Genomic DNA, 25550 nt, shown 5'->3' with positions numbered 1-25550 from the left:
TTGAAAATAAATTTTCTTCTTCAATCAGATCAGTAGAGGCCAAAAGTACTTACAGAGCAAGTGTCATGAAGAACAATATATCGGAATCTGACATTTCCTTCCGCCTTGATTTCCAAGTCATTTGACCCTTTGAGAACCACAGCTTTCTTGAGGTTCTTGGCTTGATCGTCCATGTATCCCACACTGTTTTTGCAGATGTAAGTAATGTTCTGGGAGGCTTCTTTTGATAAAAGGCGCAAGAAGGTCATTTGAGTAATGGCTGCATTAGGTGACTGATGGTCTCCGTAAACAAACTAGGGAAACAAAGAGTCTCTGTTATCTGAAACGCTGAAGGGCTGAAGGGTCTCACAGTCCCCGTGTGTGCGTGTGTGTGTGTGTGTGTGTGTGATTTCAGACATCAGTTTTAAGGAATATTACCTTTATTCTTTCATTTAACAACATACTCTGCCTATATATAAAATATTTTGAAACTTCTATGAATACTCACAAGTAAAAACCTTACTACTCCAACCAAATGGTAATGAAACCAATGATATTTATAACTCATCAGAGAAAGTGTAAGTATTTTTGAAATCTGCTTCTCTATTTGTTTAAACAATCTTAGATATTGCTTTTTAGAAGTTATACTTGAACACTGGCTCAATTGTGTATCAAAAGTAACTCACTGTTTTTATTGCTGATTATAATAAGAACTGGGACTCAACTACTGGCCTAAAATCTTTTATTTTATTTTATTTTATTTTATTTTATTTATTTATTTATTTATTTATTTATTTATTTATTTATTTATTTATTTTTAAGTTTTATTTATTTATTCATGAGACACAGAGAGAGAGAGGCAGAGACACAGGCAGAGGGAGAAGCAGGCTCCATGCAAGGAGCCCGACATGGGACTCGATCCTGGGACTCCAGGATCACGCCCTGGGCCGAAGGCAGGCACTAAACTGCTGAGCCACCCGGGGATCCCCCTGACTTAGCAGCTTTTAAAATCCACTGGTCCATACTTACAGGAAGTATGAAATACAAACTTTCTGCTAGCTAACAAAAACAGATAATCAAAAATGTTTTCCTACAGACTCCTTTTTGCTCATCTTCTCTTTGAGTTTTACTTTCAGTGCTCCTATTTGAGCCTTTTACATATTGTATTAACTAAATTACATTTCTCTTGGGTATATCTAAATTTAAAATTCTCCTACTCATTAAAGTAATGGTAGATTTTAGTGTATCCTATATATACTCATAATGTCTCACATGTTTGCTATGAACATGAGTTCGGAGGAAAGATCAGAAGCAGAAGTGAGAGGAAAATTGCAGTTACGGTGTCATAAGGAGACCCAGAATGAAATATTCATATGACAACAGGAAATGGCAAGGCTGGGTGAGAATCTAACTGCAGGATCATGAAAGAAACCTAAAGGAGACTGGACTTCAAAATGTTTAAGGACTCCCTATGCAGTTGACCCTCGAAGAACAAGGGTTTGAACTGCGTAAGTCCACTTATCCACAGAATTTTTCAGTATATTCAGTGTACAATACTATAAATGTATTTTCTCCTCCTTGTGATTTTTTTAATGCATTTACTTTTCTCTAGTTTACTTTATTGTAAGAATATGGTATGTAATACATACACCATTCAAAATATGTGTTAACCAACTTTACAATATGGATTAAGGCTTTCTGTCGACAGCAGGCTGTTAGTAGTTGAGTTTTGGGGGAGTCAAACGTCGTACCCAGATTTCTCACTGCACAGACTTTTGACTGATTTTTATCACTAACCCCTGTGTTGTTCAAGGAGCAACTGTAATTATAAAAATGCTTTAAGTTTAAATAATACTACAAAGCTTACATAGTGAATCATTAAAAATACTACTATGGTACTTATCTAACACCTATCTGTAGCTTATCAGGAACTAGATACTATATTAAGCTCTTTATATTCATCCAGAGACTGTGAGATAAATATGATCACTTTCACTTTATTTTTTAAATTTATTAAAAGGTTTATTTATTTATTTATTTGAGAGAGAGCAAATGCACCCGCATGCATGAGCAGGGAGGGGCAGAGAGAGGGAGAGAGATCCTCAAGCAGACTCCCTGCTGAGTGCAGAGCCCCACACAGGGCTCCATCCCAGGGCCCTGAGGTCGTGACCCGAGCCGGAACCAAGAATTGGATGCTCTACCAACTGAGCCACCCAGGCGCCCCATCACTTTTACTTTAAAATGGCAAAACTGAGCCTCGTAAAGTTTAAGCAACTTCCTGAGGTCACAAAGTCAGCAAGAGATCCAGGCGCCAGTCACTGAGGTTCCCCCCCCACCCGCCCCATATAATCCAATTTTTTTCAACTGTGGCAAGATCCCTTTGAGTATACTCCACAGCCAGGGTCACATGCATTAAAGGGACTAAGAGTAAAAATGATTACTTTTCCACATTGCATCGAGGGGGAAATTATCATTCAAAATTTGTTAATATAATTCGTAGTAAGATTTATTTATGCAATAATCAATCTGGTCAAAAATGATAGCATGGTCTTAAATAAATAATAAAGTACAATAAATAATGAAAAGCAAAGAATACAGTTTTTAGCAAGGACTGTGAATTACCTGAGATCCTCTATTCATGTCGAGACCATACCAAATAGGCTTATGGTCGGAAGATTTGCTGGCCCACCAGGTTTTACGTGGTATGCTGGATGGGTTTGCTGAAATACATGTTTCTCCTGTGTCCATGTTGCAATAAACTTTGATCGCGTCTTCAACAGATCCCTGGTTAGGATCAATCCAGTACTCACCTATTTTCCAAAATAAAAATACATGCTAAATAAAGAGAATTTCAAAAGATTATGAGTCTCTCAAAGAGCTAACAGATGGTTTGAAAAGTATGAACTCATTGTTGAAGGACTCTTTTAAGACAGAGTATCTCAGTTTAGGAAATACTCTACAGCTGAAGAAAAAGTAAATGTCACCCGTCTGAGTGCTTCCTGTGTGCCAGGCACTGCTCTGACGTACTGTGCCACAACGGGAGGGTGCTTAAAGCTCAAAACATGCCCGGGGATGAAGTACCACCATCGCCGTCTTACATAGAGAGCTATACCAAAGACAGACGAGTCACCATAATGAAGTGGCTTTGCCAAAATGGATGTGTTCTCATTAAATTTAGAAAGCCAACTTTTTAAAGCAAAATAGAATTAGAATCTAATAAAATAACGTATCGTCAATACTGTAAATGAGTTGAGCAACAATTAGAATGCCAACAGTTATCTCCAAAATGACATGAAACTGGATCACTAATGGAGTAGGTCCTCTTATTTTTTTTTGTTTTTGTTTTGGTCCTCTCTTATAACACGGATCCTCTCACCCCATAACCGGTCACATCGCTGACCGTCCCCACCACCAACGTATAGCCTGTGCCGCGCTGGTCCTGTCACCTCTTGAGTCTGTCACTCACTCAGCACCACGTTTCGGGATGTGGCCAAGAACACAATCAGGAACAACGGGCTCCACCCGAATGGGCAGGCGCCTACTCACCGCTCTGCTTGGCAGAATGGCAAAGTTTTAGGTCATCACAAGTCCGGGCCGGGTGCTTCTTAGAGCCGTCAGGACTGCGCATGGTTTCAATCTGACTACTGAGTGATTTCAGGGTTGCATGGACCCCTGGGTCAGTCTTGTTTCTGTCATCAGGAGCAGCCTGGTCCTCAGTGAACTCTGGCAGTGGGTCTGGCATGCTCTCATCGTAGTGGCCCATGATGTCTCCAAGAGCAGCTGTAAGATGGCCAGGGGGCCCCGGGGGGCCAGGGGGACCGGGCTCACCAGGAGGACCCTAATTTTAAAAAAAATCAGAAATACAGTTAACAGATTTTTTGGGTTTTTTTCATCTGGACACAAAGCATCAATGGGACTCGGTACCTATGTTGGGGGTTACAAAGCGCTGTCCCAGTTTGGTGGTACTGACACATCTGTGACCTCAGACTTTTTAAACCTGGAGGGCTGCGCTGTGGCCTACTCCTGTAACTCTCCCAGGATGAGACATGATGTGTGACTGTTATCAGCCAACACACCTGCAAGTCAGCCTGAGACCAATAAAAATCAAAGCACAAAATATTTGTTCCAATGTTTACCTTGAAGATGCAATACGTTTCATGTTAAGAATGTGTGGACATGTCGATTCATTTCTAAACTATTTGGGGCAAGGCACACTGAAATATTTCCAAAGGATTTATGGGCAGAAGCTGGAGGAGGAGATGCAGAAGAGCTGTGGGTGCTGGTTCTCTAAGGCTTCACGTCTGTATCAGGGAAATACCCACAAGAAACACCCCCGAAACAATTTCCCCTACTTCCAAATATGGAGGAAAGTGCAGGATATCTTTTTATGTGCATTAATTTGTAAGTTAAGATTCTCTGTACTATGTTAGTATATATGCTGCCGAAGCGAGCAGATTCTCTGTACTAAACAAAATTGTGAAACGTTCTCTTTGGTCTTCTTATTAACAAAAATAAACAGCTCCCTTACTTTTTTGCCATAAAGAACTACTGGACTCATAGGGAGATAAGCACAAAAAGTGGCAGAGGCCTGGAAGTGGATTCTCACTATCGATCCTTTCTGCAGTTTCCCAAGGAAGAGCCCAGGACTTGAGGGCATCGGGGACAACCTGCAGAGGCGCCTGCTCCACATCCGATGCGCAGAGCGTGGTCCCAGCCGTCAGAGGCTGGAGCTCCACGCCAGCCCTGCCGCCTGTTATGGGCTCTGAGCAAGTTGCTTCAAAATTCAGTGCCAACCTGGATTCTCCCTCAGTAGCCTGTTAAATCTGCTTGTTTGTTTTTCCTTTCAGGTCATATCATGGCTCTATGCATTCCTTTATGCTGTTTAGGGGAAAAGATGTATTTTTTTCCATTAAGGGGCACTGAAGCATAGAATAGAGTCAATCGAGAGCCACATAAGTCAGAGGTATTCCAATTCTGTAGCTGTTTTCCATTCAGAGAGCTAGACAGGAGATATTGCCCTTGACCATAGGAAAAACAAGGCTATTCCATCCATATAATAAATAATAAGTATTTAGTTTAATGATAATATCAGTAAAGGGAAGAGATAGAGTAAGGAGGGAAAGGTAAATGAGACACATTAACTCCTAAACAACACATGCACATGTACACATGCGTATGGCAGAAATAGGAGGGTGTTTCCCAAATTCCTCATGTCTCCCAAGTCAATACTATTAGAATTTTTAAGAAGTTTTAATTTAAATCCTTTCTGAATGCCATTTTTAATAGAGAAAAACTTTAATTTTAATATTTTCGCTTTCCAGCATTTTCATGAATGACTATACTCATCAAAGCTCACATTTAGTTTGCTGGCATTTAAAGCAAAGCAACATTTTCATAACTTTAATTATAAATACAATCATAACCTGCTATTTTCTCTCACTGGTGTCACATGAAGTCAAGGCTTTGGTAGGTTGGACTCTGATTTTATATACTCTGAATCATCTGTCTTAAAATACTTGAAAGAGTTACTTATATAGACAAGCTCTTGTTGGACACCTACGTTTGTTTTCAGAGGTTTTTTTTTTTTTTTTGAGATTTTATTTATTTATTCATGAGACACACAGAGAGAAAGGCAGAGACACAGGCAGAGGGAGAAGCAGGCTCCATGCAGGGAGCCCGATGGGGGACTCGATCCCAGGACCCCAGGGTCACACCCTGAGTCGAAGGCAGACGCCCGACCCCGGAGCCACCCGGGCGTCCCTCCAGAGTTCTTTAACTCTCCTGTCCACCAGGCTTCATGGAGGTTCCTTGGGTAGAATCCAGGCTACAGGAACCAACAGTGCTCTGTGCGTGCAACCCTCTGGAATTACCTCAGGTCCTGCTTCTCCGACACTGCCCCGCACACCAGGAGGCCCGATAGGCCCAAGTGGTCCAGGGTTTCCTTCTTTACCTGAGGGACCAACTGGACCTGGAGGACCCTGCCGGAAACAAGATTAGATTAGATTAGATTAGATTCTATGAAAAAACATTTTGCAAGGACTGTCTAACCAAAGAACTATATTCCTTACAGAGCTATCACAGTGGTTTCACGTTCATTGTCCTGATGACTAATCAGTGGGGTCCTGGATCCTTCATGTTCACTGTTTGATCACACATGAATTTTCCATCATCCATGTGTCATAAAAGACAGCATCAGGCAAAAACTTTAATGGACTGGTCATCTGCTTTTATGGGAAGAAGGCTGTTTCATGAAATCTCATGTATTATAAAGTTAATTAGTAATCTAATTAGTTAGGACTAAGAAAATGACAGAAGGTATGAGTGATTAATAGAAGTTAAATTTGTGTGCTTTTTCTCCAGGATCTCATCACATCCTACTTATATTAATACCACTCTTCTCAATGTTATGTAGGATTTGTTTACACTGTATTTAGACATAGTGGAAATTCTTTCTAATGATTTTCCTAAGTAATTATGTCTGTCAATTGTCCTAAGACATTAATGACGTTTTGGAGGCAGCATTAGCACCAATGTAGAATCTTTAAAAGCTGCAAATCCTGGTTTCATTTTATTATTTTCTTCAGAATTAGCCTTATGCAAACCACTTCTGAGAAACTATCTCAATTACTAAAAGGGGGTGGGGGAAGGTATCCAGCTTCAAAACCTGTTTGTACCTCATGGTAAGTCTTATTATATCTTCTCAAGGAGTTCAATAAAATTTCCATGAACACAGACTAAGATGATGAAGTAATAGATCAGCATATACCTAGTAGGTAAAAGATTCTAATGTGGGCTCGTGAAGCAATATATCATATTTTGGAATATTTCTACTTAAAGGGAATTGCTGAATCAGAGCTCCAGAGAACCCGGGCTGACTCCGATTCAATGTCATAAAAAATGATCCTCAAGCCCTAGCTCTATGTCACCAAGGGCCTTATTTATTTATTTATTTATTTATTTTTACCAAGGGCCTTATTATTCGTATCTGCAACTTAGTAGGTTTTGTTACTTACTCTTGGGCCAAATGGTCCAGGAATCCCAGCGCTGCCTTGTTCACCATTGGGACCCTAGGGAGGAAAAAAGTAAAAACTGTTGCCAAAATGTTTACACCCACATTTTGCCGTTCTCAGCTTTTAAAAACGTGCTGTCATTCACTTTCGCAGCAAACGCTGATTTCTTCAAGTCGCCCATCTCTCCAACACCTACGTGAGCCGGCGGATCCTCAACTGCAGGAGCGATGGTACACCTATCTATCCTTTTGCTTTATTGCTTCCTACAGAATCACAGCTGATAAATGGCATATTATCCTGGATAACTGGGTAATTAAATATTCACCAGGATATGCTTTGAAATGAAAAGATACAAAAAGTGCAATCACCTAATGGGTAAATAAATGTTCACGTCAAGATACTAGTATATTTGTACACGGAAGCCAAGTAATACTTACAGGAGGTCCGGGAAGACCCTGAAGACCAGTGAAGCCTCTGTGGCCCTTCTGACCTCGGTCACCTCGGTCTCCATGATCACCTTTGTCACCTCGAGGTCCTTGGGGTCCCTAGAAAGAGGGTCATGGCGTGGATATTGCTTGGTGAGACTATAATTTACTACAGTTTTAATTTTTACAGTTGTATTTACTACAATTGTGAACACCGTACAAGGATTCCTTATCCATGGGGGACACGTCCCACGATCCGCAGTGGAAGCCTGAACGCTATAAGCATTACATTTTTCCTATACATACATATCTCAGAGTGAGGTTTATAAATTAGGCACGAATTAAGAGATTAACAATCATGAATAATAAAATAGAACAATTATAACAATATAATAATGTGGATGTGGCCGCTCTCTCTCTCTCTCTCTGTCTTCCTGTACTGTTCTCACCTTTCTTCTGGTGAGGATGTGATATTTGATAAAATGCCTACGTGATGAGATGAAGCGAGGTGAATGACGCAGGCGTTGTGACGGAGTGTCTGGCTACTACTGACCTTCTGATGACATGTCAGGAGGAGGATCGTTTGCTTCCTGACTGCTGTTAACCACAGGTAATGGAAATCCCACAGAGGGAAAGGGGGCAACTGTATGAACTAACATAGCTACTTATCTGAATCGGACTGAGAAATTTTTGTCTCTTTTTCTTAAGGAATGAAGGCGTGATCACTAAAAACATAAGATATATAATAAGGCTTTCCTACAGATTCACTTTTTTAAATGTTTGCCCTGCATTCATAGTAAAATGATGCACTTTTAAGTTTGACCTAACCTATCTGAAACATTTTCCAAAGACTGTATTGCACATATTTTCTGATATCATTATGCAAAAATATTGCCACTACACATAGATTCTTTTTTTTTTAAGATTTTATTTATTCATGAGAGACACAGAGAGACAGAGAGGCAGAGACACAGGCAGAGGGAGAAGCAGGCTCCATGCAGGGAGCCCGACGTGGGACTCGATCCTGGGACCCAGGATCACGCCCTGGGCTGAAGGCGGCGCTAACCCGCTGAGCCACCTGGGCTGCCGCCCTACACACAGATTCTTTTAAACTAAAACATGAGTCTTTATTTACTTACGTTACCTCTAAGAAAAGAATGATTATTAAGTTTGCACATGTAGATAAGCTAACTGGATATGACCCCCAAGAATATATTAGAAAGGTGGCCATATGCTAAGAGAGTAGACCGTAAAAGTTCTCACCATAGGAAAATAAAATTTGCATGTATGTGAGATGATGGCTGCTAATTACACTTTCTGTGGTATTGTCATAATCATTTCACAACATATACGTACATCAGTCATTGTGCTACATACTATAATAATGTTATGTGCCGACTGTATCTCAAACTTGGGGGAAATGAAAAATTGGCAAAGTCTTGCTCAAGCTAACAGAAGAGGAATATCATTATTAAGCACTCTCCTTTAAAGAAGACACAAAGAAATGCCTGTTATCCTTATATCTGCAATATTTGTACCCAAATCCATCTATCCTGATGCTGAGAAACTAAAGAAAAAGCAGTAATTAAGCATCTTCTTGTGGAATAGTAGCTATGCCAAGAGGTAGAAATTATCAGATCAATCTGATCGGTCTTGGGCTGCCTTTTTGTTTGTTGTTCGTTTTTAAGTCTTGGGGACTCAGAAAAGCACCAGGGATCTAGGGGTTCACAGTAATTGGACAGGAGGCATAGGGTCACCTACTTTGAGGACAGCTTCTGTTGTCTTTGGTTTTCCTAAAAGATAATTCAAACTATCAATCTGACTTAGGAGAATGGAAAATATCCTCAAATATATACTGGCTCTTGGGTTAGTTTTTTTTATTAGTTTGTTATTTTGTTTAGTTCTCTTTTTTTAATTTGGACATCCTAACTGTCAAACAGCATGGGAATCTTTTTATAATAAAAATAAGAGTAGATCTCACTTTTATGTATTTTATATAATAATACAAATTTAAATACTAAAATCAGCCTGAATGTTTTCATGTTAGAGAGGTTCTTTTATTTTGGGATGTCCTAGAATTTCATAATTGAAAATAAACCAAACCAGAAAGCACCTATTTAAATTATTAACTAAAATTCATTTAATTATGAAAAATAAACCACATTGTTATGTAAGTAGTTAGAAAATCATTCACTTGACACACCATATAACTGAAATTGTCTCCGATTAGGCTCAAATCAAAGCTGAGAATTATGATTTAGTAATAGATCATGAATTTAACGCTATAATTTTTTCATCATTATAGATATTAATTTTTATAAGTGTGAAAGGAACATGGCTAACAGGCTGCCCGTCAGAGAGGATTCACTCGCAGTAAAACAGCTATATAATAATCATTAACCTGGAAGCAACTGTAAAAGCAAAAAGATTAGAACGTGAGCAGGGTAGTCTAGCTGAAAATATAAAATATTTGACTAGCACTTTTCAAGTTTACAAAGAGATTTCAAGCCCATTTTCCTATGTGATTTTTGGAAAATCTCTAAAATAAAAGGGCACCATTCCTATTATTTTGAGAGAAACCTGTGACTCCACAAGTCCTTATTGACTATTGAAAGAATTCACAGTTAAATTTAGAGGACATATGTTAAAATTATAAAACAAACACAAACTTCTGGATATTAAAGTAATACTTTAATCTTCATTTTTGAATCTTAAATTGTGCTCCTTTGAGGATATATATATATACACACACATATACATATACACATACATGTACATACAATAGATGTGTGTGTATATATGAGAATATTTTTATTTTTAAAGAATAATTACTTTACTTACAAGTAAGCCACGTTTTCCGATTCGACCAGGTGGTCCTACAGGGCCCCGAGAACCCTAGAAGAAATTTTCACAAAAATCGGTATGTAAAAAATATTACATATAGATACATAATTCAAAAATAGGTAAGTTGGATACTTATATATGGTTTATGTATATCCCTGTGTATATTCTTATGGCTAATGGATTAAAATCAAACCAAATGTCCTTAGGTGTAAGAATGTGCTCACTACAACTCCGATGACACTTCTTTAGTCAACTTTATTAACTGATTTCACTGAATGACGATCCTCCTTAGTGGATTATGCTAAGACATTACTAGCATAAATTTAACATGATGCACACGTATTACATTTCCTATACACCCCAACATCGTTAGATGATGAAATTCAAAGCATCAGGATTTTTGAATATCTAGTGGAAGTCAAATGTTTTCTGTTAAGATTAACAACAATTTAAGTCATAACTGACTGTTTATCATTCTTTGTTTAGAGTCCTTGATCCAGGGTGCGTGTACGATTAAGTCCAGGCTCACATGTAGCTCCCTGAGGTGTAACTGTCGGTATGAAACTGGGTCTCCTTACCGGATCTCCTCTTTGTCCTGCATCTCCTGGAGCACCGACAGGGCCCGGGGTTCCAGGGGCACCCTGAGAGCCCGGCAGACCTGCAGGTCCCGGGTCTCCACGATCACCCTGAAGAGAATAACCATGGGATTATTCTTTTCATATTTATCATCAAACAGCGGCATTCTATACCCTCATGCTATTCGCAGTAAGAAAACATATGCCTTTTTTAAAACCTTATTTTCATATTTCAACGTATATTTTTCTTAAATATTTTACTTATGTTTACTTCTTAATAAATCAAACTGAAAAGAATATTTCCCCAATTCCAGTTCTCCCTCCCCTCACTCTCACCCTACTACCATCACAGTCAAGATTGTAGTGTATACCAGTGTCACCTCCAGAATTTAGCGTGTTTTTTACACCAAAGAGTCCTCAAGAGGAGTATCCATTCACTTGGGATAAATAAAGACTTTCCAGAGTGTGAGAGCTGGGAGAAATTTAAGGAACCCGTTTTCTAGACTTTCAATTCCACATGTGTTCTCTCAGACAACTGACCTGAAGTATCCTTCCCTATTTCCTCTTTAATAATCACCCCTCTCTCATTTTATGAAAGAAAAAGTATTCCAATCTCTCTACAATCTTACTATGGTGCAATGCCCCGGGGAGGGACACCTCTATGGACTTTTCTAGAACGCAGAGTTCACTTGGGAATAAAGCAACGAGATACTTGGAAAGAAAGAGGCTGTTCCTTATTTTATCCAAGTGACCCAACTATGACAAGGCTCCAAATCTCGTCTCCTCGGGAAGTCAGACGTGAGATAATTGCTATATGAATATGTATTGTCATGATTATTTGACTTGAAAAATGAAGTCAGACCTATTCTGCTGACAGAAATTAAGTCTTAATTTGACTGGTTAGTTTGGCAACCGGGATAAACGCTGGCAATTCGGCTGGAGAACAGACATATGATACATCAGGTAAGCAAAACTGGCAAATATGAGTTTGAAAAAAATGTATTAAAAGCACATACACATTTAGACTTTACCAATGATTACCTCTTTTCCAACTATTTAAACTTAGGATTAAAATAAAATGTGATGGCAACTTAAATTGTGCATAGGGGTTCACAGATTTTCAAAATTATACCAGGGACCACATTAGCAAAATCTTTGAAGACCACTACCTTGTACGATGTATGCTGACCAAGGGGGAAACCCAGGTGCCAGGAGAATCTGCGTTCCCTAGCTTTATGGCAGATGAGGCGAGGGCTTACTCAAGATGCCTTAAAACTCTTTCTCTTCGAGTGCCTACTAGATACTCTAAACATGTTACTGAATGCAAGTATTAATCGTATTTAAACTATTTGAAAACGGAGGTTCAGGAAATTTGTTCAAGGCTGCACTGCTGGCTGCTTAAGGAATCGAGCTTCCCGGCAAAGTCTGTCTGAATATACAGGCCTTTTGGCCACATGATGAGCTGCAAAGTGAGCAGAGCCAGTGTGTCATAACAGATGTTAAATCGGGGGACTGATTTTTTTTGCCTTCCGTGGACTGATACGCAGTCTAAGACGACCATGTGACTACCCCAAAGGGACTGGGCCTTCAGACGAGGCTGGGGATGTTTTCAGGTCAGCATATGTCATGATATTTAATACACACCATGGGATATGTAACAGGCAGAAAGCCACCTGGTTTATTTTCTCATGGGGCATTCACTTTAGGAGATGAGTAGAGAAATTTAGATGTCACACAGCGATGCTTCTGCTTCCATATATTTGTGAATGAGTGTGACACTTAGACTACTTCCTCTGTATCCAAAGCCTTCATGTTACATCAGCTATGAAAGCAATTTGCTTTCCTACAATTAATAATAAATGCCGTCTCACTTTGCTGTGTACTCAAGTCTCATTTCATTTACCTAAATAATGACCTTAAAAAAAGGTAGCTACTATCAGAAAAATCAGGACTGCCCCAGAGCTATGAAAGAAAGGGCAAATTTTACTCTTCAGTCTTACAAAGGTTTCAAATTTACATTAGTGCACATTTCTAATCAGCGAAATTGCCCTTACACGTTCCCCAACAGCACCGTCCCGTCCCGGAGTACCATCGTTACCAGCTGGACCCTATAAAGAATCATATTTGAGAAATGAGTTAACAGAGTAATGAAACAAAAATCTCATTCCAAGCGCCAGAAAAATTACAGCATGTTTTCCACCTCTGTTCTATAAAGTGTAAATCAGCACTTATGGAAATTCTAGTAGAAGAAAGTCTTGGGCCATCTTTTCTACTGCTTGGAATTGCTTCTAAAATTATTAACACATTCTTACTTGTTTTAGTGCCAATTTTAATACAGTTTTATTGAAGACATTGCATTTTCCACTTACGATACAGTGCTTATAAAGTGCGGTGTTATTGCCTTGCCCTGTGCACATATCCCACACTCAAGCATCGAGAACTTCCATTTACTATGGCAGCTTGACTTTAAAACTGTCGTGGAACCTGCTATGAATCTGGGTCCTTCCGTGCTCTGTGTGGAACAACACTGAATCTGCTCTTCAAGGGTGGGCCCGGGAAGGCAGCCCCAGGGGAGGGCCACACCAGGGAAGCCCCCCATGCACTCAGGCAGGCGTCCTGCACTTAATCTAAATTTCTTCATTTCTACTTTTTATTTTAAAACAGGGGGGATAAACCTCAAATCCTTTGAAATTTTATTCTTGGAATTTTGTGGTTTGTATTATCAGTAAATGGTTTTCCTCCCTTTCGTATCTTAAGCTTAGCCAAACAATATCCTTAAAGTTTTAAAACAATCGTGTTTAGATATTAAATAACAGTTTTTAGAATATACATTCTTCTCTCCCTATATTACTTTGATTTTTTTTTTCAGGACTATATTTTTATCATTTGATCAAAAATTGCTCTGAAAGGTATGGTTTCAAGAAAATGTGACACTGTCTGGTGACTTATTCATTAAAGCACAGAACAGAGGAGATTCCAACCTATAACTTCACAAATCACCTTTCAAGCATTAACTTCCTCTCAGATGAGCCTAAGGGAACATGACGTGCATGATGTTACCTTCTAGTGATATTTAGGTAGAATGATCTCACCTTACTTTTCTCTTTTCACAAGCTGTAATAGTTCTATTAATCCTATTACCACAAAACTTGGCGATTTTGAGAAATATGCCATTATAGAGTGAAATAACAAGAAAAGATTAATTACTGTGTCTGTTCACCTTCAAAACAATTTGGTAACAACCTAAATCCACTAAAATACTTGGCTCCAGACCAGATGAAGGTCAGTGCGAAGACACCCATCTTACTTCCTTCTCCTTCTGTCGTCATTTACACAACTCTCCAGGGAAGCAAAGAACACCACCAAAAAACTTCAAGGCAAATGCACAATTTCTAAATTTCTGAATTGATTTCTAAATATAAGAAATATTGTCCCCATGCCACCCGGATAATTTTCTCTGTGGCACTCACTTCAGGGCCAGGCTCCCCTACGGGGCCATTTGAGCCTGGGGGTCCCACAGGTCCAGGCGGACCTTTATCTCCTGGTGCGCCGGTAGGTCCTACTTTTCCTGGTGTGCCCTGAAATAAAAGTATAAGTAGGTCAATCAACCACTTCCGAAGAAATGTAAGAAAGCTGGTTTCCAGAAAGGCTCTGTTTATTCAAATAGCACTCCAGTCCCTCCTTCTATAATATTAATTATCCACTATCCCAAACCTCCTGTCACCCTAGCACCTTCCTAGAGGCAAGCTCCCTTCTCACATTCATTCTGACATACCAGAGGGACCAGGAAGTGCCCTCTGCCACCACCTCAGGTGTGTATTTTGGGTTTCAATCCCATGCCCTGTGGTCAATCCTGGCTGCTTTCTTGGAACCTGCATCGTTGGTAAGACAGGCTCATCCACATTCACTCCCGCTCTCTCGACTCACTATTTCTGGATCCCGGCACTTGGGTTTCACTGTCACATTGGGAGGTGTTACTTTTGGGTCTGTGGCTCACTTCTGGTAACAACAGGATACCCCCTAACTCCTGGTTTGCGAGTTCAGATCTCTACCCACATTCTTCCAGTTCCAAGGTCCCAGCAGGACACCTCTCTGTCTACATTCCATATAAAAACATCATTTTTCTTCCACAAGCATGTAAACTTTCAGCAGTAATATTCAATCTCTTCAAAGCTAACAGTAAGTCCAACTTTTATCCACACTCCGGGGACTATGAGGTCTTTAACACGCTCCAGGGAAAAGGAGAGTGCTGTCAGAGTCCATCTTCATAGCTCACCCCACTTTCACCTCCAATGTTGCTCTGGCTCAACTACTCCTTCCCTTTGATGATTTATGAAAACTTGCCCTCTGAACCGTGAAATACAGATGCTTTTGTTAACATTAACATGTTGATTTAACAAGAGGCTAGCTGCTCACGAGGAGATTGTCCCCCTTCTCTGGCTCTGTGAGTACTTTTAATCTTTAAAGAAAGATTTAGAATCACCCCAAATCCATATCCTTATTTGTCTACTTCTCTGGTCCCAGAGTTAAGTAAATATATTTTTCAAAGACTTTGCAAGGTTCTTAAGAAAAGAATTTGACATTCAAAGTCAAAGGTTTTTAAGATAGTCAGAGTTTGTATCTAAGAAAGACTTTATTAAGGAAAAAAGAGATAAATTCTCTCTTTACAAATTATATTGCAATAATCACTTGAAATGCTGACCAACGTGGCCACTCACCGCTGGGCCTGGCAAGCCAGGCATGCCTCGCTCCCCACGCTGCCCTGGCATGCCCACAATTCCTCTCTGTCCAGTAGTGCCTGCTGGACCAGGGGGGCCATCTGGACCCTAATTTCAAGGATAAACTAATTAGGAATTCTCCAGGGTAAAACCTTATGCAAGGAACAGATTCAGATTCCAGCTCTACTGGTCTTTCAGTACAAGAAAAAAATTCTGTTTTGTAAGATATGAATAGTCAACATTTATTCTCCACACAGAGCCCTAACATTGTTTAAAGGTGGCTCACTGGCTTCTGAGAAACTTGGAAGAGTACTGTGAATTTTGAAGGAATAAAAGAGTTAACTATTTAGGCAAAGATTTCTCTTCTTTTTGAAAAGACAAAGAAATTTCTAAAATAAAGAAATAGTAGTCTAGCAACACACATTAGTGCTTGAGATACTTAGATATCAAATAAAATAATGTATTTTAAAAAACACTTCTCTATACAGCACGGATATTTAACAAAGAGTGTTTTCTTGTTTAGTTTTTGAACACCACAGGCATTATTGTTACATTTTTATTATAAATTTAAAAATATATGGCATAAGGATTTATGAGAGTAGCCAGGTTGATGCATAAACAGTTTCTCTGTGGCAGTGACTATTACAGATTTCTAATGGTAAATATCTTTGTTAGAGCTGGCCAAAAACAAAGATGCCAAACTTACAGGTTGCCCATCTTCTCCTGGGTCTCCTTTGTCTCCTGGGCCACCAGGGGGGCCAGCTGGTCCTCGATCTCCCACTCGCCCATGAGAGCCGGGGTCCCCACGAAGACCTGGAGGTCCCTCCTTCCCAGGTTCCCCTAGGGGCCCCGCAGGTCCCGGAGCTCCCTAGTAGAAGATAGAAACCGCGGGGCAAAGTGGAAGCAACATTAGAGCCCTTAATGCAACGGCCCCTCAGGTCCATTTTTCCTGTTAGATAATCATTCGGTAGATTTAAACAAGATTAAACAAAACACAGCTGCAGATTCATTTCCCGAAAAGAAATCTAAATTATTTGCAATTGCCTTTGAGTTAATATCGAAAGTATACTGAAATTAACTTGGATTTTCAAAGTTCTTAAGACTTTGCTCCATCAATGCATATATAACATTTTTTTCTGTCTGACCAGATCTTATCATTAAAGAATAACATTAAACAAAGCTTCAGAGAGATGCTTCCTAACTGAAGGAAATGGCTATTAGCACACAATACCATCAGAATTTAGTATCCAAATGGAATAGTAGTCAAGCACTGAGGTTCAAATGCTCTTGTAAATAAGCGACTCCAAAACACACTAGATGATTAAAGACAAATTTGCTATGACGGGATACCAGTACGTATGAATTATTAGGATAATGGTTGTTAACATGGGTTAACTAACTATTAAGGATTAAATAAAACCATAAACAATAACTCAAATATATATTATCTATATAATGTGTATATACGTGTGTTTTTGTGTATTCTCATGTGTGTGTATGCGATTATTACCAATGATTTGAGTTACTGAATTGACTTACAGGAGGGCCTGGAGGTCCAACTCTGCCGGCAGAACCAGGAAACCCTGTTGCACCCTAGAAATATAGTATCATATAAGCAATTTTAAAATAACTATTAATTATATACACTTTTGGGGATCTATTTTTTTCACAGGGATATTAGGCTTCAGATCCCCTTCATTGTTGTAAACAATGTATTTTTTTCTTGTATCCTACGTTTTTAGAATGGATCTGAATTAACCGGTAGGAAGGACACTAGTTTTCTCTTTCTACTTTCCATTTATCTTGCACGTCTACCAGGATACTCAGGGCTAGCGCTAGCATCACATTAATCTGCATAACAGAGTTCTGTTGAGCTGTTCCCAGTATCCATTACCTCTTCCGCAGGTAATATATTCTTTATGTTATATGTGAGGCAGCTGGGTCTCCAAGATCATAAACTAATTGCAACTCAGATCTTCCCACTTAAGTGCCCTTTCCACTGCAGTTTACTTATACAAATAAAAATTTGTTACAACTTCAGATTAACTTTAAAATGGCCACAAGGTGCTAGAGGTCTGTGACTAGCTGTGCGTAATTCCCAGAACTTCAAACCAACTTACAGGTGGACCCTGAGTTCCTCGGCCACCTTTGAGTCCAGGAACACCATTAGGACCCTACATAGAAAGAAATGAACAAAAAATCACTTATAGTAAAACAAGATGGGCTAAACACAAAGTCTAAACATTGGGCACATGACTCAAGTTATTGGTTTTGTTTTTCTTTTCACTTACATGAGGTCCTGGGGACCCTGCTAGACCTTGTGGTCCAGGAGAGCCAGCATCTCCCTTCTGCCCTGGCTCGCCAGGCTCACCTTTCACTCCAGGCTGCCCATCGGGACCCTGTATCAATTGTAATAAATAAGCCATTGATTATAACACTTATAGACCAGTTATTTCACAGTAATTATTACTAACATATCATTTAACCGAACATTTTTAAATGGTGCTTTGTAATCAACATGAAGCTCAGAAGAAAAAAATTCCCTAATGAGATCTTTGAAGACCATCTGAACAAATAAGTCATCCCATCCCATTTTTATAACAACAAATAAGTATAAAATTTGAAATAATGCAAACTCATCCATTTTAGTGGCAGTCATGAAAGAATTAAAAATGAGAATATTGCCTAGAAAACTGTAAACGTTCCAGCATCTCTGATGTTGTACCTTCAATACATATGACAATGATAATCAAGTAAATTTATTGCTATAACAAGAAGAGTGTTCGCTGTAAATTAGAGATACTTGAAAATTATACCTGAGGTCCAGCAAAACCAACAGCCCCGGTTGGGCCATTTTCACCACGAGAACCCTAGGAGAACACAAAGATTACTGTGGCTTTCACACTTTACTCTAAATAGAAACAGTATTTAAAAATACCATTATATTACATTTAGATTTGTGGTGTCTTTAAATGTATATATAGATGAATTAGATGTATTTCTTGAGGAAGACTTTTAGGCTGATATAGAGATCCTAGGGCCATAGAACAAAATTTCCAAGGTCTGAAGTCTCTAAAAGGTTTCTTAATTATTAAGTAAATGAGCTACTTACCTAGATTTAATAGGTTGCATAGAAATAACAGACTGGTAAGTTTTTGAGTTTAATGAGAGAAGTAAATGCTGAAAACTAAGAAGTTATAAATAAGCCTGAAGCAACAGGCGTGGTTTTATATAAATAGCAAGACAAAATGATGCACTGTTTTACTGCTCACTCCCCTTCTAGAACACATCAAAATACTGCCACTTACGGGATTGCCACGGGAGCCAGGAGGGCCAACTAAACCTCGAGGGCCAGGTTCACCCTAGAAAGCAGATGTTAGATGGTTATTGTCCAAAGCGGGAGCAGAATATAATGCAACTGGAGGACCCTGAGCACGAAGAGCAGGGCAGACAGGGGAGAGAGCGCTGAGACGACCTGGCCCAACCACCACACTTTATGAAACAGAGAACACTATGTGGAAGAGCTATCATACAGACTTCCTGATCCTGAGCCCACAAAATAGGAAATTTACGATACTACCTTTTCTCCAGTGGGACCTGCAGGACCTGGAGGACCCAAGGGGCCGGGAAGACCCTGTCAATGAACAGAACACAGGCACACTGAAGACGGGAATGCATGGAATGCTCCATGATTAAACAAGGGAACTGTTTTGTTACAGCTTAGCTGCTCTTGCAAAACGTTGTCTATAATAAATATATAATGTGTATATTCTTAAGATTTTTCTACTTACTTTAAAACAATTTCCTGGATTCTCTCCACAAAATGCTTTAATCTCTTTCATCCACCTCAACTCATCCATACATCATACCATCTTCAAAACATTAGTTCTAAGTTAACACTATTCTTCTACAATGTTTCTGTGTTTCTTGGCCTATTTAATTTTGAAATTTGAGTATAGATTGAAAAATGTTTTTCTTCTTTTGTCTAGAATATCATATTCTTAAATTATATAAACAAAATACCACTTTTTTTTTTTTTAAGTAAAACTGTGATAAAGCATTGAGTTTTCTACATTCTCCTAAGATTACAAGGAGTGCAACTACCCAAATACGCTGTGGTTGGGGTTCTTTATGCTCAGAGCTTAGGGAGCTATCACACAAGGGTTCAAACCGGGTCTTCTTGAAATGTGGTCACAATCTTTAAACTGGACTATTATTAGGGACACCTGGTGGCTCAGTGGTGGAGCGTCTGCCTTTGGCTCAGGGAGTGATCCCGGGGCTCTGGGATCAAGTCCCGCATCGGGCTCCCCGCATGGAGCCTGCTTCTCCCTCTGCCCGTGTCTCTGCCTCTCTCTCTCTCTCTCTGTGTCTCTCATGAATAAATAAATAAAATCTTAAGAAAAAAATTTAAACTGGACTATATTAGAGTCTTTTCCAGAACAAGTTTTCTATTATATGTGCATTGCCTCTTCATATGCGGCCCACATATATTCTTTTGTAATTTAACTTTTGTATGTATTATGGAAGGCATTTAAGGAATAAAAATGACTTCTTAAATTTATATTCTACTAAGAACACGAGAAAACCGTGATCTTATACTCTCTAGATCTATAATGGAACAATATTCTTTCAATAATTTACCTAATATATTTCCTCAAAGAACTGGATTATATATAAAGATCACTTGATTAAATTCTCCCATTTTTCTTCTTACAGAGAAAACACATCGTCCATTTTTTTCCCTTTAGTATGAGTTTACAACAAATGGTCTGCTCTGCTTCCTCCCTAAAGCAATGTATTGTCCTGACTGAAAACAAAGCAGTCATTGTTTACGTCCTGTTTCTCTTCCACTGCACTTGCAAAGTCAGTTCATAGAACAATAGCTACCTATTTCAGATTTCATCTTAAAATAAACTGTTAATGCAACACTCCTTCAACCAGCACTGCACTGCTTCACTATGCACCACAGGCCATCTCTGACATAAGATACAAACAATAGGCCAGATTAACTTAGACCTTTTTTTGAAATACGAAATCAAATATTAGAGTCAATCCAAAGGCGAGAAACATCTCATGTTCATAATTTGCTCACCCTTAAGGAGACTTTCAGAAAAAGAAAAAAAGAATAAAGGGATAATTACCACTAAAAACTAAAAACTTTTCTGTATTTTACTTTATTTTCCTTATCAAAAGCTAATACAATCAATGCGTTAACAATGGCTCACTGTGCAGAATCCATGTGTTAACGATGGTTCCATGTGAGTTTTATAGTACAAGTACTCTTGCCAGGGCACAGCATGACAATTAACAGCAAACCATGTCATACTGAAACAGAAATTATTCATCAAATATCAGGAATTATTCCAGGAAATGCTGAATGTCTGAGCAACTATATCTATCCCCTCTTACATGACAGAATAATTTCTTCATGTCTAAAATATTATATTCAATCTGTCCTTACAAATGCAAATGAATTCTACTTCTGAGGATGGAAAGCTTGTTAAAGGTCAATGCCCCGGGGTGAACTGTCCTTTGCATTTCACTTCTTCATCCTCCTTATTGATGAAAGCATTAATAATGATTCATTGTGCAGTCATTTTCTCACCCATAAATCCAGCATATTGAGAAATAGTTACCTCAACTTGGCTACTCTGCAGAACTCTACTTGCCTGCCCTGGGATGAGGTCTAGAACAGCTCATTATATTAACACTTGAACAAAAATAAACATTGCATAAGAAATAAAAAGAAAATGGAGAAAGGTAAAGCCCCCCCCCGCTTAAAGCACTGTTCTCATATGCACAGTAAATTGTGTTTTATTTCATTCCCTCAACAATGACTACTTTTTGGCCTGCTTTAATTCAACGTAAGCAAAATGAGTATCCATGATTGATCAACATCAAATCTCAAAATTCATCATTTTCCAAGCCCTGGCCATATGGAAACACAATGAACTTTATTTTGGAAAGTTCATGCAAATTCATGTAATAATGATAATGTTGATTCCTAATTTAGCTGGGAAAAGGAATGATCTCACTTACTCTTGCTCCATCATTTCCAGCTGTTCCTTCAGCACCCTTCTCTCCTATGCCACCCTGGGAAAACACACAAAATACCATTTGTTCACTCAATTGTTTTTTTTTCTCTCAATTTTATGGAAGCTTCATGAGGGCAGGAGCTTATCTCTCTTGTGCATAGCTATATCCCCTTGAGCCTAGAAAAGTGACTGGCACTCTGTATTTTTCTTAATAAGCATAGATATTGAAAGAAAGAGAGAGGAAGGAAGAAAGGAAAGAAGAAAGGAAGGAGGGAGGAAGGGAGGGAGGGAGGAAAGGAAGGAAGGAAGAGAGGGAGCGAGGGAGGGAGGGAGGGAGGGAAAATTGACTGGTGACTTAGGATAATAGAAGTAAAAGCCTAGACAGGAAATAACTTTCAGTAGGAATTTACAAAGTCTAAATGAATGAACTAAAACAAAACGAGACAAGACAAAACAAAACACAGACTTACTCTGTCACCCTTGGGGCCAGGAGTTCCTGCAATTCCTCTTTCTCCTGGCATACCTTGAAGACCTGGTGGGCCTGTGTCTCCAGGGGTCCCAGATGGTCCTGGACTGCCCTAAAATGAACCAACAATAAGTGACCTCACCAGTACAGTATTAAGATTGAGCCACATGAAATTTCTCTGCTGGTAGGTCAAAAATAGTTGAATATCAGCAATTTCATATGGTTCAACTTAGTGCATTTATTTTTCATTTATGAAAATTATCTCTGAGGTCATTTTTTGAAATAAAAAAAAAACTTCGCCTTTCTGATTGTTGGTTTATGTTTTCAACTTTTTTCTTTGGGGAAATTGAGCATCAATTGAAATAAAATAACAGTTGCCTTTCTTTACCTTGGACAACATCATGGGGATCCTAATGAAGAAAGAAGACATTATTTTTAGAGAGTACTTCACTCTCACTAATGAACCCATGACATTAAGCTTGCTTATAGGTTAAATCAGTGATTAAATTAAAACAGATCCTATGTAATCACTCTGGGCCTTGAAGATGATAAGGGATCTAATGACACATGATCATGAAAAATTCTACTTTAATTGTTTATATTAAAGTTGGCCACTTTATTTTCTATCAATTTTAAGTGGCACCCAAAGGAAATGGTACTGATTTTTGCCTTATGATGTATTTTACTTTCAGATTTCAAAAATGACATACTTTATGGTTAGTAAGCAGAACTGTGGAACCGGAGACCAAAAAAAGGGGAGCATATAATTAGGACTATCTCTTAATAAATTACACGGTTTTCTATGTATTGCCTCTGCTTATTAACAGAATTATACAATTTTCTGTTTATTGCTTCTGCTTATTAACGGAAGTCACTAGTAAAAGTCATATAAATAAATATTAGGAATGGGTTTCTTTTTTTTTTTTTTTTTTTCATTTTTTTTTTTTTTTCATTTATTTATGATAGTCACACAGAGAGAGAGAGAGAGAGGCAGAGACACAGGCAGAGGGAGAAGCAGGCTCCATGCACCGGGAGCCTGACGTGGGATTTGATCCCGGGTCTCCAGGATCGCGCCCTGGGCCAAAGGCAGGCGCCAAACCACTGCGCCACCCAGGGATCCCAGGAATGGGTTTCTATAGGAGAACGTATCACCATGTACACTAAACCATAAATTCCATCACAGAAAAGAGACTTCTTTTCAGCTGACTCTTTAGTGCCAGGAAAAAGCCTCGTAGATGCTTACTGAAAATTTGTTGAAGAAGAAAATGATATAATTGAATTATCTTGTAACAACAAGAGAAATACATCCTAGTTGTGTCCTGCATTTATCAGGCTGTAAAACTATCTAGTGCAGAGCTGGCTGCCACACTTACTTTTGGGCCGTCAGGGCCGTGGCCTCCAGCCATTCCCTTCTCCCCAGGGAGTCCGGTTATTCCTGGTTCTCCTCTCTCCCCCGGGTTTCCACGTTCTCCCTAGAGCAACATCAGGATGGCAAACAATCTTAGAGACTGATTTAAAAATGGGTTAAAAATGTTTCTGAAAATCTGGAAAACTGCTTCCACTGGAGAAAACCTGAGAAAGGAGCAACTATTGAGGCTTGATTTTCTAGTTTAGTGATTTGAACTTCAAGGAAGGATATGCTAGTTGCACAGCACAAAACATAAGATTGATTTTCATCAAGTGAAAAAATTTTAATTCTTAAAGCCCAGTTTATGATAAAAGATGTTTTATTTCAATGGAAGGCAATGGAAACAAAGTGAATGACAAAGGAGAAAATACTCACTCTAGGTCCTAATGGGCCAACTGCTCCAGGATCTCCAGGAACTCCCTATAAGATATAATTTTAAAAATTCTAAGTAATGCTTTGAGCTAAATTTTAGGCATTTATTAGAAATCTTCCCATATCACATACCAAATTTCTTTTAATGTACTACTAGAAGTTTGAATAAACCCATAACATTAAGAAAAATATGCATACTTTTATAAATGAGGGGATATCCCATACATTGGATGGAAATATTTTTCCAGAAAAAAAATGTTTATTACACCTGAATGTTTGATTTTGGGCAATGAAAACAAGCAAAATATTATCTCACAAATGTAGTGCGCTGGTTTTTTTTAGAGACAACAACACATATAGTAATTTTATTTCCTAATGAAAAAAATTTTAACAGAGGAAACTGAAATAAAAGGCAATAAAGAACTGATCTTTTCTTTTTAAGATCTTATTTATTTGAGAGAGAAAGCACAGCAAGCGAGAGACAGCATGAGTGGGGGGTTGGCGAGCAGACTCCTCACGGAGCAGGGGCCTGAGCAGGTCTCTACCCAGGACGCAGGGGACCATGACCTGAGCCAAAGGCAGACACTTAACCAACTGAGCCCTCCAGGCACCCCAGGAGCTGATCTTTTAAACAGAACCAGTTCAATTCAACTTAGTAAATATCTCTTGACTATATACTGTGGACCATGTACTCTGCTGGGAATTATGGGTTCAAACTAGTGCAGTCGTGACTCTTAGAAAAGTTTCAGTTTGCTCTTACTAAAGGAAAGTTTGTCAAAAAGTTCAAAACCTCTCTCTTCAGTTAAAAATAATAACCAATGACAAAGAAAGCTGTTGTGTCATCAAAGACTGGGATGAAAACTAAGGTAGAAGTGGGGTTGGTCCTGAATGTGAGATTTTAAGAATAATTTAATCAAATTATTTATTTTTCATTTTCCTTTTTACGTATGCTAGTGGGTCATATGTGGCTTAAAAGAAAACCTAAGTATAAACAAATCTGAGCGTTCTTTCCATAATATTTTATCTCATAAGAATACACTGCGGTAGCTTAGTCGGCATTATGTGGTGTATTGTAGGATACATAAGTAATGGTACATCTGGCAATTATGAAATACAGTAGAGCTTACAATTTTGTGGCAGATAGTGCGTTATTCATAGTGTCTTGATTTATATGATAACACCCTATAATATTTTGAACAGAGTATATTTTTTGACAAAGTAACATATTTCTGATAGTTTGGATAACAGATTATAACCACTACTGTCTACGTTTGCAAAATGTTAACCTCAATATACTCAATAGGTCTGATTCCACTGTAATCCTCCATGAGAAATTCTCCTTTGTGTGATACAAGAGCTCACACGGATATGTCTTAACTAGAGGGATCAGTGTCCATCCTCCAACCCCAACCCAGGATGATGCCGGAGGAAGGGAAGCGTGAAGAAGCACATGCTGTCCTTGGACAGTGACTTCACATCCTCCAAAACGAGGCCAGCTTTTCCTCCTCACGTAGCTCAATACAAGCTGCTAGCAGTCCCACTAGAACACCACTGCTTCTGTTGACTTAGTGACCTGCCTCTTATGTTATGTCACGAAACGGAAGAGCCAACCATGCTAGCAAAAGAGCTTTCTTCACTTCGAGACCAAAGGGAACAGCTAAAGGCAGAAGTAAAAAATATAGAGTGTGACCCACAAGTTGCGGAAGAGTTACATCAAG

The 25550-nt window shown here is 38.9% G+C and overlaps 1 protein-coding gene and 1 long non-coding RNA gene across 3 annotated transcripts in view; one reads left to right on the top strand and one right to left on the bottom strand.

Annotated features, from left to right (window-relative positions):
* COL5A2 (collagen type V alpha 2 chain) overlaps positions 1-25550 on the bottom strand; it is a 138455-nt gene that overhangs the window by 2321 nt on the left and 110584 nt on the right. For both annotated transcript variants that reach the window (XM_077882988.1, XM_077882986.1), the window contains exons 32-53: positions 23836-23880; positions 23426-23524; positions 22057-22164; positions 21591-21644; positions 19132-19185; positions 18860-18913; positions 18368-18421; positions 17843-17950; positions 17672-17725; positions 17091-17144; positions 16258-16419; positions 15552-15659; positions 14304-14411; positions 12888-12941; positions 10837-10944; positions 10256-10309; positions 7427-7534; positions 6993-7046; positions 5850-5957; positions 3526-3817; positions 2602-2789; positions 54-293 (exon numbers count right to left, since the gene is read on the bottom strand). In XM_077882988.1, the coding sequence (XP_077739114.1) occupies positions 54-293; positions 2602-2789; positions 3526-3817; positions 5850-5957; positions 6993-7046; positions 7427-7534; positions 10256-10309; positions 10837-10944; positions 12888-12941; positions 14304-14411; positions 15552-15659; positions 16258-16419; positions 17091-17144; positions 17672-17725; positions 17843-17950; positions 18368-18421; positions 18860-18913; positions 19132-19185; positions 21591-21644; positions 22057-22164; positions 23426-23524; positions 23836-23880 (2268 nt within the window). The remainder of the gene's footprint in view (positions 1-53; positions 294-2601; positions 2790-3525; positions 3818-5849; positions 5958-6992; positions 7047-7426; positions 7535-10255; positions 10310-10836; positions 10945-12887; positions 12942-14303; positions 14412-15551; positions 15660-16257; positions 16420-17090; positions 17145-17671; positions 17726-17842; positions 17951-18367; positions 18422-18859; positions 18914-19131; positions 19186-21590; positions 21645-22056; positions 22165-23425; positions 23525-23835; positions 23881-25550) is intronic.
* LOC144304449 (uncharacterized) lies at positions 7143-19248 on the top strand. Its single transcript, XR_013371357.1, has 4 exons — positions 7143-7219; positions 7879-8024; positions 10745-11023; positions 18835-19248. It is a non-coding gene; the product is annotated as an uncharacterized LOC144304449 (long non-coding RNA).

Source organism: Canis aureus, chromosome 34 (assembly GCF_053574225.1).
Source record: "Canis aureus isolate CA01 chromosome 34, VMU_Caureus_v.1.0, whole genome shotgun sequence".
NCBI classification, from domain to species: Eukaryota; Metazoa; Chordata; class Mammalia; order Carnivora; family Canidae; genus Canis; species Canis aureus.
This window is presented reverse-complemented; position numbering and strand designations above follow the sequence as displayed.